The sequence below is a fragment of the Rattus norvegicus genome, chromosome 5, assembly GCF_021556685.1.
Source record: "Rattus norvegicus strain SHRSP/BbbUtx chromosome 5, alternate assembly SHRSP_T2T, whole genome shotgun sequence".
NCBI lineage: Eukaryota > Metazoa > Chordata > Mammalia > Rodentia > Muridae > Rattus > Rattus norvegicus.
In genome coordinates, this window is record NC_141538.1 from 123,666,034 (window position 1) to 123,681,694 (window position 15,661).

The following is a 15,661-nucleotide window of genomic DNA, read 5'->3' on the forward strand; positions in this document are numbered from 1 at the left end:
TGTGAAGACTCATTTCTCCAGTGTAGGGGGAATGCCAGGGTGTTGAGGTGGGAGTGGGTGTGTGGGAGGGGAAGCATCCTCATAGAACAAAGGGAAAGGGGGGTAAGAGAGGCAGGGAACCTGGAAAGGGGATAACATTTGAAATGTAAATACATAAAGTATCCAATTTTCAAAAAGGACATCGCAAAGGAGGCAAGTTGTAGCCCCGGCTGTCGCCATGACCCGCGGTAACCAACGAGAGCTCGCCCTCCAGAAGAACATGAAGAAGCAGAGCAACTCGGTTAAGGGAAAGCACCGAGAAGATGGGCTTTCTGCTGCCACCCGCGAGCAGAGTGCCCTATCATCTCTACTCCCAGGGACTCAGAGATCATGCAGTAGAAGCATGAAAAGGCAAAAGAGAAGGAAGAGGAGCCCAAGTAGTTTTGTGGCTTCGTGTCCAACCCTCTTGCCCTAGCATGTGTGCCTGGAGCCAGTCCCACCACGTTGGAGTTTCTTCCTGTAGTGCTCACAGGTCCCAGCACCGATGGCGTTCCTTTTGTGCTTCCTTCCCCTCAGGTAGCCTCTCTCCCTCTAGGCCACTCCTGGGGGTGAGGGGGTTACCCCTTCCCAGTGTTTTTTTTTATTTTTATGGGGCACATCCCAAGTATTAAAAGTAGCTTTCTAATTCCAAAAAAAACAAAAAACAAAAAAAAAACAAAAACAAAAACAAAAAAGCCACTGGCTGCTATTCCAGAGGACCCAGGTTCAATTCCCAGCACCCATATGGCAGTTCACATCTGTAACTCCAGTTCCAGGGTTTCTGACACCTCATAGATTCACATTCAGGTGAGACACCAATGAATATAAAATAAAAATAAAGTGTACATTATTTTTTAAAAAAATTGCTTTGTGGCAGGTACTAGAAATTTCTTATGCAGGAAGCTCTGACTCTCAGATCTACTGATGCCCAGTGGATCAAATCTCCTCCCCTGACACTTACTTATTGCTACACCTTCAGGAAGTGCCTCGTGATCCTAATGAGCTCCTGCCACTCACTTGGAAGCTTCCTGTGCTTCTGCGCCCCCTTCCTCACTGCCATGTTTCAGTCCTGAACAAGCAGCCACACAGCTGCAACCCACAGCGTCTGCTCGCTCCATGAAGTACGGCTCATTCAGGACATGGTCTTCTGCTGCTGTGCATGTGCTGGTTGACATGTAGTCATGTCAGCTTGTCCTAAGTATCAAGTTGGAAAAGGAAGATTATTTTAATAACTTTTTAAGATAACTTTGGTACTTTTGTTTTGCTTTTTAAGGATTTTTGATATTGTGTGTGTGTGCGCGCGCGCTGAGGTATCATTATACGCATAGATCAGTGCATCTCTCAACCCTCACCCGAGAAGCTTGCTTTTGCACTAGATAGCAATTAATACAGAGACCCACAGCTGGTCAAGGTGCTAAGAATGAGAGACTTCGGAGTGCTCGGCCATCAAAGGAACATCTATATCCTAGCCCCTCCTCCAAAGGTTCAGGAGTCATTGTAGAAGGGGTGGAAAGAATGTCAGCTTCACAGAAGGTGATGACTGTAAGGAAACAGTGTTCTGGGGACAAAGTAGGACAAGTTACATGTATAAGCAGCAGTTGACATGACATGTACAAGACTCTTATGCTCTAAGATCAAGAATCCATAAATGGGATCTCATAAAATTGCAAAGTTCCTGTAAGGCAAAGGACACTGTCAATAGGACAAAACAGCAACCAACAGAGTGGGAAAAGAACTTTACCAATCCTATATATAAAGAACTCAAGAAGTTAAATTCCAGAGAATCAAATAACCCTATTAAAAATGGAGTACAGAGGGCTGGAGAGATGACTCAGTGGTTAAGAGCACTGACTGCTCTTCCAGAGGTCCTGAGTTCAATTCCCAGCAACCACATGGTGGCTCACAACCATCTGTAATGAGATCTGATGCCCTCTTCTGGTGTGTCTGAAGACAACTACAGTGTACTTATATATAATAAATAAATACATCTTTAAAAAAATTGGGGTACAGAGCTAAACAAAGAATTCTCAACTGAAGAACATCGAACAGCTGAGAAGCACCCAAAGAAATATTCAACATTCTTATTCATCGGGGAAATGCAAATCAAAACAACCCTGAGATTCCACCTCACACCAGTCAGAATGGCTAAGTTCAAAAACTGAGGTGACAACAGATGCTGGTGAGGATGTGGAGAAAGAGGAACACTCCTCCATTGTTGGTGGGATTGCAGACTGGTACAACCATTCTGGAAATTAGTCTGGAGGTTCCTCAGAAAATTGGACATTGAACTGCCTGAGGATCCAGCTATACCTCTCTTGGGTATATACCCAAAAGATGCCCCAACATATAAAAAAGACACGTGCTCCACTATGTTCATAGCAGCCTTATTTATAATAGCCAGAAGCTGGAAAGAACCAAGATGTCCTTCAACAGAGGAATGGATACAGAAAAAGTGGTACATTTACACAATGGAGTACTACTCAGCTATTATAAACAATGACTTTATGAAATTCTTAGGCAAATGGATGGAACTAAAAGATATCATCCTGAGTGACATAACCCAATCAAAAAAGAACACACATGGTATGCACTTACTGATAAGTGGATATTAGCCCAAAAGCTCGGAATACCCAAGATACAATTCACAGACCAAGCTCAAGAAGAAGGACGACCAAAGTGTGGATGCTTCAGTCCTTCTTAGAAGGGGGTACAAAAATACTCACAGAAGGAAATATGGGGACAAAGTGTGGAGCAGAGACTGAAGGAAAGGCCATCCAGAGACTGCCCCACCTGGGGATCCACCCCATATACAACCACCAAAGCCAGACACTATTGCAGATACCAAGAAATGCATGATGACAGAAGCCTGATATAGCCGTCTCCTGAGAGGCTCTGACAGAGCCTGACAAATACAGAGGCAGATGCTTACAGGCAACCACTGAACTGAGAATGGGATCCCCAATAGAGGAGTTAGAGAAAGAACTGAAGGAGCTGAAGGGGTTTGCAACCCCATAGGAAGAACAATATCAACCAATCAGACCCCCAGAGCTCCCAGGGACTAAAGCACCATCCCAAGAGTACACGGGGATGAATCTATGGCTCCATGTGAATATGTAGCAGAGGATGGCCTTGTTGGGCATCAATGGAAGGAGAAGCTGGATGCCCCAGTGTATGGGAATGTCAGGGCGGGGAGGTGGGAGGGAGTGGGCGAGTGGGCAGAGGAATGCATATGAAGCTGTCTGCAGGAGGCATGATCATGTCCATCAACTCACACCTGATCCACTGTCAAAGCTGTACCATCTTCCTCGGAGGAAAGGGTCTCTAACAGAGGGGCTTCAGACAACCCCTTCCTGCAGCAAGCCCTGCCTGGGGAAATGTCAGTCCTCTGGGACCCGTTGTTTCAAGAGTCTGATTGCCAGGGGAGAAGAAGTATTTCTTCTCTTTAAAATATCTTCTCTCCAGCCAGGATGGGTGCAACTGTTTGGCCTATACTTCATTTGACTTTTAAAGATACAATATTTGTATTTATTCTTTGGGGATTTTATATATGCATGCAATGGGCTTCGATCACATGCTCCCTCCACTGCTTCCAGCTCCAACTATTTCTTGACTCTGCCCCTCCCCTCATGTCCTCCCCTTCTAACTTCATGTCTTCCTGACTTTTATTTTTAATAATCCACTAAATCTAATTAGTGGTGTCTATGTGCACATGGCTGTGAGGGGTTCCGTTGGAACTAGTCAACCTGTCAGAGGCCACATCCATAAAGAAAAGTGATTGTCCCTCCCCTAGCATCTACCAACCGTCTACAGTTCCTCAGCTAGGACTGGAGCCTCATAAGCCCTCCCCTACCCCTGCTGGAATGCTGCCTGTCTTTATTTTGTGCAAGATGCTGGGAATCCAAATGTCCTCTCATGTTCAGAAGACATTCTTTTGCCCACAAAACACTTAGATTAAACACTCAAGCCACTTAAACATTTATCTGAAAACGCTTAAAACCTTTAGCTTTTACAGTCTTCTGCGAGGTTTCCTGAGCCTTGAGGAAAAGCTTTAGTTGGCTAAGCACTCCACAGACTCACTCTCTCTGTATTTGACCAGTTGTCAGCATCTGAAGCAACCGCCATCCAGTGCACACAGTTACTCCTCTGATGAGGTCTGAGAGCAGAGGTAATCTGTGGAACACAGATACATACTTAAAAGGTTAATTGATAGTGTATCCATTTAGCAAAATAATATCATACTAGTTCACTCCTACAGGCTATCAGTTCTTGCCACCAATTTTTAGCCAAATAGAGGAACAGGTAGAGAAATAACTCACACTGAGTACATTTGAAAAGGATGTATGGAAACCTATATTTTATAAGCTTCCCGAATACATGCATACATATAAGTATATATTTAAATATATAGCAAATATATACATGTATGTATACATTTATATATATATATATAATTGAATTCTACTCAAAAGATAATGTGCCTCTCAGAAGCCATAGATTTCAAATAAAAAGTCCAGAATTATCTGGGTTGTCCCAGAGATGTCCCTCCAAAACAATACAGGCTATTGTCATTGATGTTAGTTGCGTAGTGATTTGAATGAGATGTCCCCTGTAGTGTTGTTCATTTGAACACTTGGTCCCCAGTTGCTGGTGCTGTTTGGAGGGTGTGGCATGGCTGGGGGAAGTGTGTTAATAGGAATGGGCTTTGGGGTTTCCGAAGCCTGGCCACATTCCCAGTTCACTCTCAGCTTTCTGCTTTGGTTGGAGATGTGAGCTCAGAGCTGTTCCTGATGCCACGATTGTCATCTACTGCCATGATTCATACCATGGGACTCTTCCCTCTCTGAAAATGAAAGCCCAAGTAAATGCTCTCTTCTTCAAGTTGCCTTGGTCATGGCCCTTTTACTGAAACAATAGAAAAGCAACTAATACAGTTACCCACCAAAACTGAATAGTAAGGCTTTCTTGCTAAATAGAGCACATACTTGGGTCATAGCTTTCATAGTTCCAGAAGATGCTATGCAGGATGCTGGGTGTGGGGGAGGAGGGAGACGAATCAATAGTCTTACCCACCTAAGACTTCTGTGAGCTATAATTTTTTTTTATTAACTTGGGTATTCTTATTTACATTTTGAATGTTATTCCCTTTCCCGGTTTCCGGGAAAACATCCCCCTAATCCCTCCCCTTCTTTATTGGTGTTCCCCTCCCCATCCTCCCCCTATTGCCGCCCTCCCCCCAACAATCACTGAGCTATAATTTAATAATGCTTTATACTACTCATAAAGCCTCTCTAGCAAAGCAGCTTTTCCTGAGGGATTTATGCCTATCCAGATGATTGACGGGTCATTTGGATTGGCTTTCTTTCAAAAGAACAACTGAATTCTCATTCTTTAAGAAAGTCTCTTAACAGTCATATTCTTAAGATTGTTTTTCTTTTATGTGTACATGTGTCTGCTGCACATATATCTGTGTATCATTTACATGCCTGATGCCCACAGAGACCAGAAGAGCTTTGGATCCTCTAGAATTGGAATTGATCCTAAGTCCTCTGGAAGAGCAGCCAGCCTTTTTAAACCACCGACCCATCTTTCCAGTCTCCAAATCATATGCTCATAAGGTATAGAAGCTATCCATGAATGGCCTTTCAGATAGTTCAGAATGACTGCTCCATCAAGGACAGGACCAATGACTTAGATCCCATTCTTCTGATCAATGAACAGTCTTGAAATTTCATTTTTGGTTTCATAAGCTGCTGATTAAGAGAGAGGGCTCCGTCTCCACAGACCTCCTTCTGGTAATATCTAACATGCTACCTTAGGAATGCCAAATGGTCATACAAATTTTGAACATTAGCAAGTTTGGCAAGACTGCCTTGATTCACACTAATCAGTTCACTGTGTATCCAGAAACACCCTCCATTCATATATTCAGCTTTCTCTACTGCCCCTTCCTTTCAAGTTAACTGCAGCTGATGTGTGGAGGTGACATTTAAAGACAAATCACAATGAGCACCCAACATTTCATTGATGGCGTTCATAGACAGCATTACTAAGATCAGCACTGGGCTGAATGGATCCTGACTATTATCCCAACCCACTTAGAGGAGTCAGCTGACAGTGTAAGAGGTGAAAATGTTTTGTGAGAGCCCTATTTTCTCCCTTATCTAGAAAGACATCCAACTGCATAACAATGGCTTCATCAGCAAGGCCTTGGTTTCTCAAGTGCTAGGATAAGAATGAAAAGTCCTTTTATCTCTGTAAGACACAGGCAAAATAAAGGAAGCTTAGGCTACAAGAAGGAGAACATTACTCTTACTCTGAATGCCTGCAGCTTATGGGAGACGGCTGGTGTGTAATTGCCCCTACCTATTCTTGGAATCATGAAAGGCAATGTCAGAAAACACTTTGAGCATTCTGAAGTCCTTTGAGAAAAACACTGTGTTTAGATTGAGAACATCATTGTTCTGTTTCTCAGAAATAATGCGTTTTAACTCAAAAGTTAAGTGTTTATTTATTTCTGAGTGATGATTTAGAAACTGGTTCTATTTTATTTGTAATCATGTTTTTATCTTTTCCTGCTGTGCTAGGTATAGATGAGGGGTCAGAAGGCACCACTAGGATTTCCACGTTCTTGTATCAAAGAGTAATGATCTGGACCAGGGATGCAATGGTAGAAATGGATACAGCTTGGTGGTGGTGGTGGTGGTGGTGGTTGTAGTGATGGTAGAGTGAGTAAACCCCTTGAGATAAGCAAGTGGCCAGGCCACACCCCCAGATTGCTCTAATTGCCCCAGCTCTGGAGACACAGATAGCTAAGCTCCACCCTACAGAAAAACAAACAAACAAACAAACAAAAACAATTCAATATCTGACCACAAAATCCCACCAATCCTAGGCCACCCTGGAAATCCTCATTCTGCCTTCCCAAAAATCCCTTTATAAAGCCACTCAGTTCTTTGCTGCTTCTCCCCCAAGCAGAGGTAGCTACCCTCTTGTGTCTTTCCCCACAATGTCTCTTGTGTGAGGCTTGTTGTGCAGTGTTATTTTGGGGTATTCCTTGGCTCCAGACTCTACCAGGATCACCAGGATGCCTTTCCCTTCAGAGCTGCAACACTTATAGGGGTGTGTGTGAGTGAGTGTGTGTGTGTGTGTGTCTGTGTGTCTGTGTCTGTGTGTGTGAGTGTGTGTGTGTGTCTGTGTGTGTGTCTCTGTGTGTGTGTCTCTGTGTGTGTCTCTGTGTGAGTGTGTGTCTCTGTGTGTGTGTGTCTGTGTGTGTGTGTCTGTGTCTGTGTCTGTGTGTGTGTGTCTGTGTGTGTGTGAGTGAGTGAGTGTGTGTGTGAGTGAGTGTGTGTGTGAGTGTGTGTGTGTGTGAGTGTGTGTCTGTGTGTGTGTCTGTGTGTGTGTCTGTGTGTGAGTGTGTGTGTGTCTGTGTGTGTGTCTGTGTGTGAGTGTGTGTGTGTCTGTGTGTGTGTGTGTCTGTGTGTGTGTCTGTGTCTGTGTCTGAGTGTGTGTGTCTGTGTGTGTGAGTGTGTGTGTGTGTGTCTGTGTGTGTCTGTGTGTGTGTCTGTGTGTGTGTGTCTGTGTCTGTGTGTGTGTCTGTGTCTGTGTGTCTGTGTCTGTGTGTGTGTATGTGTCTGTGTGTGTGTCTGTGTGTGTTTTTCAGACAGGGTATCGTCTGGAACTCACTCTGTAGACAAGGCTGGCCTCAAGCTCACAGAGATCAGTTTGCTCCATCTTACCAACTGCAGGGCTTAGAGGCACGCAGCACCACACCTAGCTTTGAGATAGTTTATTTAAAAACAAAGCATTTCGGAAAGTACAAGTGGGACATAGAGCTGAAAAGGTCCAAGGCTCAAAGGCCCTGGACCAAAGATTCTGGACCTTTTATAGGCCATTTAGTGCCCACCTTCTTCTGTATTTGCATGTTGTGTATGCGCTGTTCCTTTCATGTATCTCTTGGTGGTGGCGAGTCTTGTCATTTCCCAATAACTCTTTCATGTGCTAATCTTCATGCCCCTCTCTCTGCTCTGCTCTCCCGCCACAGATGCCCCGTAGAGCTGTGGTCCCAGAAGTCTTTTGGAGGAGCTGAAGGATGATGATCCATATTTCAAAGCTGCATCCATGCTCAAGAGAAGCATAGTTGCTGCCTATGGGATGGCACAGCAGTCTCTCCAATGTCACCCCATCACTGGAAGGGGAGGCTTTGAATCCCCTGTAGTAAAAGCTGGCTGGGTTGGCGCTGGGCAGATGGCACAGCAGTCTGTTTCCCAGAAACACATGGTGGCTCACTACCATCTGTAACTCCAGTTCCAGGGCCCTTATTGCTCATACGACCAAGAAGAATGTAAGACTGCAAGGGGGACCATTATTTTCAGTGCGGTAAGACTTTCATCTTAATTTGGTTTTAAATATTTGTTTATGTGTATAGATGTTCTTCCGCATGTATATCTTTGCAATACTTACATGTCTGGTGCCTAAGGAGGCCAGAAAAGGGTGTCAGCTCCCCTGGAACAGCATTTACAGATAGTTGTAAACTGTCATGTGGTTCTGGTAATTGAACCAAGGTCCTCTGGAAGAACAGCCAGTGTTCTTAACTACTGGTTCATCTCTCTAGTCCTTTGGTATAAGTTTTTCACTGGAGCATCGTCAGTCAACTGCCTCTAACGTTTTTAGACTTATACATATATGTTATTTTACATGTATGAGTCCTTTGCCTACATATATATGTCTGCGTACCCCATGCAGACTAAGTAAGTGCCAGTGGAAACCAGAGAAGGAATCAGATTCCCCTAGAACTGAAGCTACAGATAAGTGTAGCAATTGTGTGGTTGCTGGAAATTGAACCCATGACTTCTACAAGAATGACAAGTGCTCTTAACCACCGAGACATCTCTCCACCCCCTGTAACAATTTTTTAAGGGAAAAGAATCACAGTGAGCTTGGATCCAGGCATTTTTATTGCAATTCTGCACAGCACTTAGAATTTAGAAAGAAGAGTGGATTGGCCTTGGCAGAGGGAGAAGAGTGGCTTTAAGCCACAATAGACCTTTTAGGAATGGACCATCTACCTAAAAGCTATGGCTGTAGTGACAGAAGCTGGATGCGGGACTCCATGGTAGGACATTGAGATACATGCTAAAGCCCACTGTGGGGCTGGATGCTTCCTAACACAGGATGCTGAGCTCCCTCATGGAGCAGCCTTCCCTGCAGCACAGAGCTCGCCAATCTCGTCTGGATGCTACCAAGTGCTTCTTCAGTTCCCAAAGACCTTCCTGTCCTGGATACACATCTTGGGAAGGTTGTGCTCCAGAGTTTCCTTAGATGTCTCCTGTCTGTCTAGGAGCTGGAGGTGGTTTCTTGCCTCAGCTATAAGAGAGAGAGGCACCACACTACCTTAAGGAACTTTAACAAAGAAAGCACTCCAGGAAGAGCTGGGTGACGCTGCCTCTTCTTCTTACAGAGGTTGAAAGGGAGCAGCGTCAGTTGCCCAGCAACAAATGTTCCCAGCCGCCTCTGGTCCATGAGAAATTAGATATTTCCAAAGATATTAGTTATAATTAGCAATAAGCTATATAATTAGTCATAAGAGATGTAATTAATTAGCTAGAAGCAAGACAACAAAAGCCCTGGGGTTGCCTTGCAGAGCTGATCAGTGGGATTTCCATTCCATATCTGAAACTGAAGCACTGGCCACATTGTTTAATCTAAACGTCATTCCCAATGTCTGTACTCAAGCCCCACTGGCTTGTATTTAACAAAACCACGAGAAAGAATGGTAGTTGGTCAACTAGATCAGATAAATAATGTTAAGGAAAACACACTGGACACCTTTGGAAGTCTTAAGGACTATGATTTCAGTAATTTCAAAGGGAGACAAGGTCAGTGAGATAGCTCAATGGGTGGGGGGATGGGGGTACTTGTAGCCTTACAAAGAAAGCCTAGACTTGGCTTTGATCCACATAAAAATAGGAGAGAACTGACTCCACAAAGTTGTGCCCTTACTTCAGCACATGTACTGTGGCATTATGTGCCTGTATGTACATGTCATATATACAGGCTCACATACTCACAATAATAGTAATATTAAAAAATAAAATGTAAAAAAGAGAAATTTACAGAACTTTCATTTTATTGCTCTCTATATTCAGAGATACTTCAATGCCTTTTTTCTATTATGTCTTCATGTGCTCTTTCAAAATCAATGACAACTTTTTGAAAGTTTAAAAAGCACCTTTTTCTGATGAGGTCTGGATGAACTATGTATTCTCTATGTGTATTAAAGCAGTAAGGATGTTTATCACATCTCAAGCTATTATCCCACTAAAATATGAATGTCGTTGGTAATTCCCTAAAATCTTTCATTTTCCAAAGTCCTTAAGGCAAGCCGAAACCTTTAGCATCATACACATGGCTTCCGCATTTACATGCCATTCATTTCCTAAGTCTTTATCAGAAAACAAAGGCAATGCCACTCCTATTCAAGCCGAGTGGGGAGCTAGGCACAGACGGGCAATGTTGCCTGGTCTCACTTATGAGAGATCTGGAAAGCCCAGGCCGCGGGAGCGAAAGGGGAGCAGTGACTGTCTGAGGATGACTGAGGTGTCCAGGGATGGAGATGGGGAGCCAAGGAGTTCACAGTTTCAAGTAGCCAGGAGGAACAAGTTCAAGAAATTGGGTATACAGTGTAGTGATCAGCAGCAACACATGCATTCCTGAAGTTACCAAGAGCATGCATGTTCAGTGTTCTCAGCACAAGAAAGTAATAGGAAATGTAGGTGATGTATAGGTTGTGTGTGTGTGTGTGTGTGTGTGTGTGTGTGTGTGTGTGTGTGTGTGTGTGTACTAGCCTGATTTAGCCATCGTGCATCGTTCACATGTTATTTACATGATAAAGCAATGTTTTGTCAATTGAAAATAACAGAACCTTGAATACATTTTTACTTCATAGTTTTAAATTGTTATCTTTATTATTTATAATTATATGTTATATATGTAAGGATGCATGTTGCATGTATGTGTTATTGTGTATAAGGGGTGTGTGTGTGTGTAAGTGCAAGTGCCCAATGGGGCCTAAGGCATCAAATCCCCTTCAGCTGGTATTACAGACATTTGTGAGTGACCTAACATGGACCTCTGGGTCATGTCTCCAGCCCTTTACGTCATAATTCATTACAAAATTTGCAGAAAGAATTCCAGCCAATCTTCTGAGTTCCTTGAATTGAGCACAGAAGTTCCGTGACGTCAGCTCATCATTGCTGCTTCGATAGCAAGATGACAAGGCACCCTGGGAACTCTGGTCATACATTTCCTATTGCTCACAATCTCTCCAGTTCCTGCCTCACAACTTCTCAGGTTTGACAGGTCCTTCAGGACCTCTGTCAAATTCCACCTTCTCCGTGATGTGTCTACAGAAGCCTTCTCTTCGCCTGGGGCACAGTAGGTAATAGCAATGACGTCAGCTCTTCAAGCAGATAGACCTGGCTTGACTTCTGGCCTCGATGCTGAGTATCTGGGTAAACAGTTTTCTCCTTGATAAACAGCAGCAACATGACCTACTTCACATGAGTTACCTCAGACGCTAAGTGACGTGTTGCCCCTGAAACTGCCTGGTTCTTAATATGCGGTCAGCTGACTCAGCTCCTTCCCTTTACCCTTGTTTGTCACTTGCCTGAACTCTAACCTCATACATGCTGTAATCATCCATGTGCAGATGTCTGGCCTTTCTATGGCCTTCACTGCTCTGACCACAGACGCTGAGCTCACTGAAGTCCCATGCAAATGAACTGCTTTGATTCAAAAGACTAAAGAATAACAGTGTGTTGCTTTTTAAAATGTTGCCAGTTTGTCTTTTTCCCAGGCCAAATTCCATAATATATTTCGATGATTAAGCCCCTACATTGATATACAAGTGGATCAAAATTTCTTAGAGGAAATAGCTACTAAGAAAACTGCATCACAATCTGCCTGCTTCTTACTTCCACCACAGCCAACAGGACTGAGAGGAGAAACAGAGCAAGAGCGGGGCCCTTCATCCTGCCAAGAGCAAAGGAGAATCGATGTGGTCGGCACTGCCCAATGACGTTTTGAAGTTATCTCACTCTCTTGGGCCATTTATACCAATCCCTCGGATGCTTTATTGGTCAGTCCTTATTTTAACAGATTTACTAAGCACATAGGTGACCATGTGGAGGGCTTTTATGATTATTGCTGGTCACTCTGAACACACCTCCCTTAGCATTGTTGCATCTTCTCAGGAGTTGCTATGGAAATACAAGGCTTTTGGAGGCTGGGACGCATACGTTTGAATGCCCACTTGGCATTTACTGACTGACATAGAACAAGCTTTAACCTCTGAAAGTCAATAGTGCTATCTCTCTAACATAGGAGACCTCATCTGATGGAGGCTTCTGGGGAGCAAAGCAGCTTCTATGTCAATGCCATGGGAAATCACACAGTGGTGAGGTCTGTTGGACTCAGATTTGATTCCTGGCTTTCCTCCCACCAGACCTAGAATTTAAAGCAAGTTGTTTACTCTTATTTTTAAAAAAAAAAAAAACGCTGGTAATAGTACTACCCCACAGAAGTGACGAGACAGGCCCATCCCGCTTTACACAACAAGTTATTTCTTGGCTACCATCTTACCTCAGGATCAGAATAGACTAGGAAGGATAACTTTTCTTCAGAGCTCAGAATTCCTGTGACTAGAATGTTCCTTAATACCCTTAGCTTGTGAGTTGGGTTTGTCTGTCTTGGTATACATTCCTATTATAATAAAGTCAAAAGTGTATTACCAAATTGCCAAATGATAAAATACCTCTTTTGGCATCCAGTTGAGGCCCTTACCTAAACTAGAAGTTTTCTCAGAGTCGTTTGAGAGCAAGAACGTCTCAATTCCAGCTCTGTCCATCAGGCTGACCTGCAGCCTTATCTCTGAGGAATTCTCTTGATTGATTATTGAAGTGGGAGGGTTCGATCACTGCATGTGGTACCATCTCGACACGGATCATCCTGGGCTCTGAGAAAAAGCTCGCTAAGCATGAACCTGGGAGTGAGCCAGTAAGAACCGTTCCTCCATGGTTTCTCCTTTGGTTCCCTGCCTTCAGTTTCTGGCCTAACTTCCCTCAGTACAGGTAGACTGAGACATCGTCTAAGTGTAGTCCTTTGGCCCCACATTGCTTTCGGTCAGAATATTATATCACAGAAACATTAAAACAGGCCAGAACCTAACCTGAATATAAACACTCTAGACACTAATAAAACCTGCAGTTGGCCCCTAGCTGCTCTGCTAGATCCTAAATATAATCTCTGTCACCCTTTTTTTCTGTAGTTCTTAAGGCTTCCCCAGACATGAAGTCAGGAGTAGGGAGAGCTAAAGTTCTTAGAGGAGTTGAACAGTGATTTAAATAGTTTATAAATGTATATTAAAATAATTCCTTTATGTAAAAAGCTCATTAAACACAATAAAATAGGGACTGGAGAAATGACTCAGTGGTTAAAAGCACCAGCTGCTCTTCCAGAGGACCCAGGTTCAAGTCCCACCACCCACATGGCAGCTCATACTGTCTGTAACTCAGTTCTAGAGGATCCAGCACCCTCACACAGACATCCATGCAGGCAAAACACCAACATGTTGGGGTGTGGTCTGTTGCTATGTGTTCAAATGCTATATTCTGTATCCCAAGATCTGTTTCCCTCTGGTAGAGTCTCACATACACCAGCCTTTGTTATAGAGACCTCACCCCTCAATTATCCCTGATTAGTTAATAAAAGTGGCTGACAGCCTGTAGCTGAGCAGAAGAGAAGTAGGTGGGATAAAGTCTCCCAGGCTTGGGGTCTCAGGCAGGGACCATGGTGGATGTGGGGGGGTGAGCAAGTAGAGGAGGAGAAAGGAAGTCAACATGGGGTGATATGGACCATGAGGGCTAACCTGATGAAGCAGGATCAGCACACACAAAACATATGGAAAGTAACATATTGAGATTCAAGGAATGGAAACAGAAAATAGCTTAGGGAGTTGATATCTGCCCAGCTCCAGTCCTTTAAGGCTTGATATAACCCTAAAGGTCTCTGTGTCTCCTACTTGAATAATAACTGGTTAAAGGGTAACTGCCTCCATATTCATTTCCAGCGCCAGTTATTAACCATGGAATGTTAAATTCACAATACACCAACACCCATGAAATGGAAATAGAATCAAATAAACTGTTTTGATTTATCATTATCTGTGTAACGTAAACGGCTTAGTCTCTAAGATTCTTCACGGAAGTCCCAATAGAACTCCCCCTAAATATTTTGAGGTTTGATTAGAGAGGACCACCAAAGTAAAATCTTCCCGTCTCGTGACCTGTCTGTTCACGGTCCCAGGACGTTCCATCCCCTTTGCTTGGCAGTTGACTCCTCTAGTAGTTGTGTCCATTTGCTCTCCACGTGTATTTGATGTGCCTTAGTTCACTTAGAGACTGCAGGAATGAAAAACCTCCCAGCAGTTGGAATGTTTACAAACCCAGAAATGTGTTCCTTGTAGTTCTGGTAGCTGAAAATGGCAGGGACCAGGTAGCAGCATGGTCAGATTGTGGGGAGGTTCCTCTTCTGACTTGAAGGCTAATGACCTCCCAGTGTACTCCACCCAGCAGAAGGACAAACCAGCTCTTTGGGGGCTTTTCTAAGAACAGTGTAGGAAGGAGCTGTCCTTGTGATCTTCACACCTCCCAAAGGCTGCTTCTCCTAACATTACCCTGAGAGTTGTAGTTTCAAAATGTGCTTTTGTTTCTTATATTGAAATACAAATGTTCAGTCTATAGCAGTAAGTTTATTTATTATGAGGCTGAAATGAGTTAAAGAGTTAGCACAAAGTAAGACATGGAACATGAACTAGGATGCTCGACAAATTATAAATTAAAAAATTCCTAGGAACTCGAGACCCCATATGTACAACAATGCCAACCAACCAGAGCTTCCAGGGACTAAGCCACTACCCAAAGACTGTACATGGACTGACCCTGGACTCTGACCTCATACGTAGCAATGAATATCCTAGTAAGAGCACCAGTGGAAGGGGAAGCCCTGGGTCCTGCCAAGACTGAACCCCCCAGTGAACGTGATTGTTGAGGGGAGGGTGGCAATGGGGGGAGGATGGGGAGGGAAACACCCATATAGAAGGAGAGGGGGAGGGGTTAGGGGGATGTTGGAATAACATCTGAAATGTAAATAAGAAATACCCAATTTAATAAAGATGGAAAAAAATTCCTTTGCAAAGGATTAGAATAGTGTTGGGGTTTTGTTGAGACAAAATAGTATAGACATTTTCTGCATAAATATCATTAGGCAGAGAAAGGTACTCCTATTGAGTGCCCAAGAACAACTAGAAATACGTCTGCTATAGAAATTCACTACTGTCATAGACACAAATCAACTTCTATGGGGACTTTCCAGGATCAAATACATGGGAGAAGTGTTGACTTAAGGAAATTTCCTAACTATGCCTCTTCTCTAGGCTAACGCATGGCTATCCCTGAGATTCTTCAACTCTGCCTTTCCTCACTCGCCCTCCCAACACTCTTCTCCTCTCCCTGACCAGCACATTCCTAATATTGAAACTTAGTTGCTAAGTCAGTCCAACATGGAGGAAAGCATCCTGCTATCTACC

General features: G+C 43.6%; 1 protein-coding gene and 1 pseudogene across 1 annotated transcript; one reads left to right on the plus strand and one right to left on the minus strand.

The window, feature by feature from the left end:
* Window positions 1–211: 211 nt before the first annotated feature.
* On the plus strand, window positions 212–420 carry LOC103692428 (small EDRK-rich factor 2 pseudogene; annotated as a pseudogene).
* Window positions 421–9,117: 8,697 nt separating this feature from the next.
* Window positions 9,118–12,047, minus strand: Insl5 (insulin like 5). The gene is given in 4 exon segments (XM_087551835.1): window positions 9,118–9,292; window positions 9,295–9,381; window positions 11,389–11,441; window positions 11,965–12,047. Coding segments are annotated over 4 exon segments (336 nt in total). The 3' UTR covers window positions 9,118–9,179.
* Between the last annotated feature and the right edge of the window lie 3,614 nt (window positions 12,048–15,661).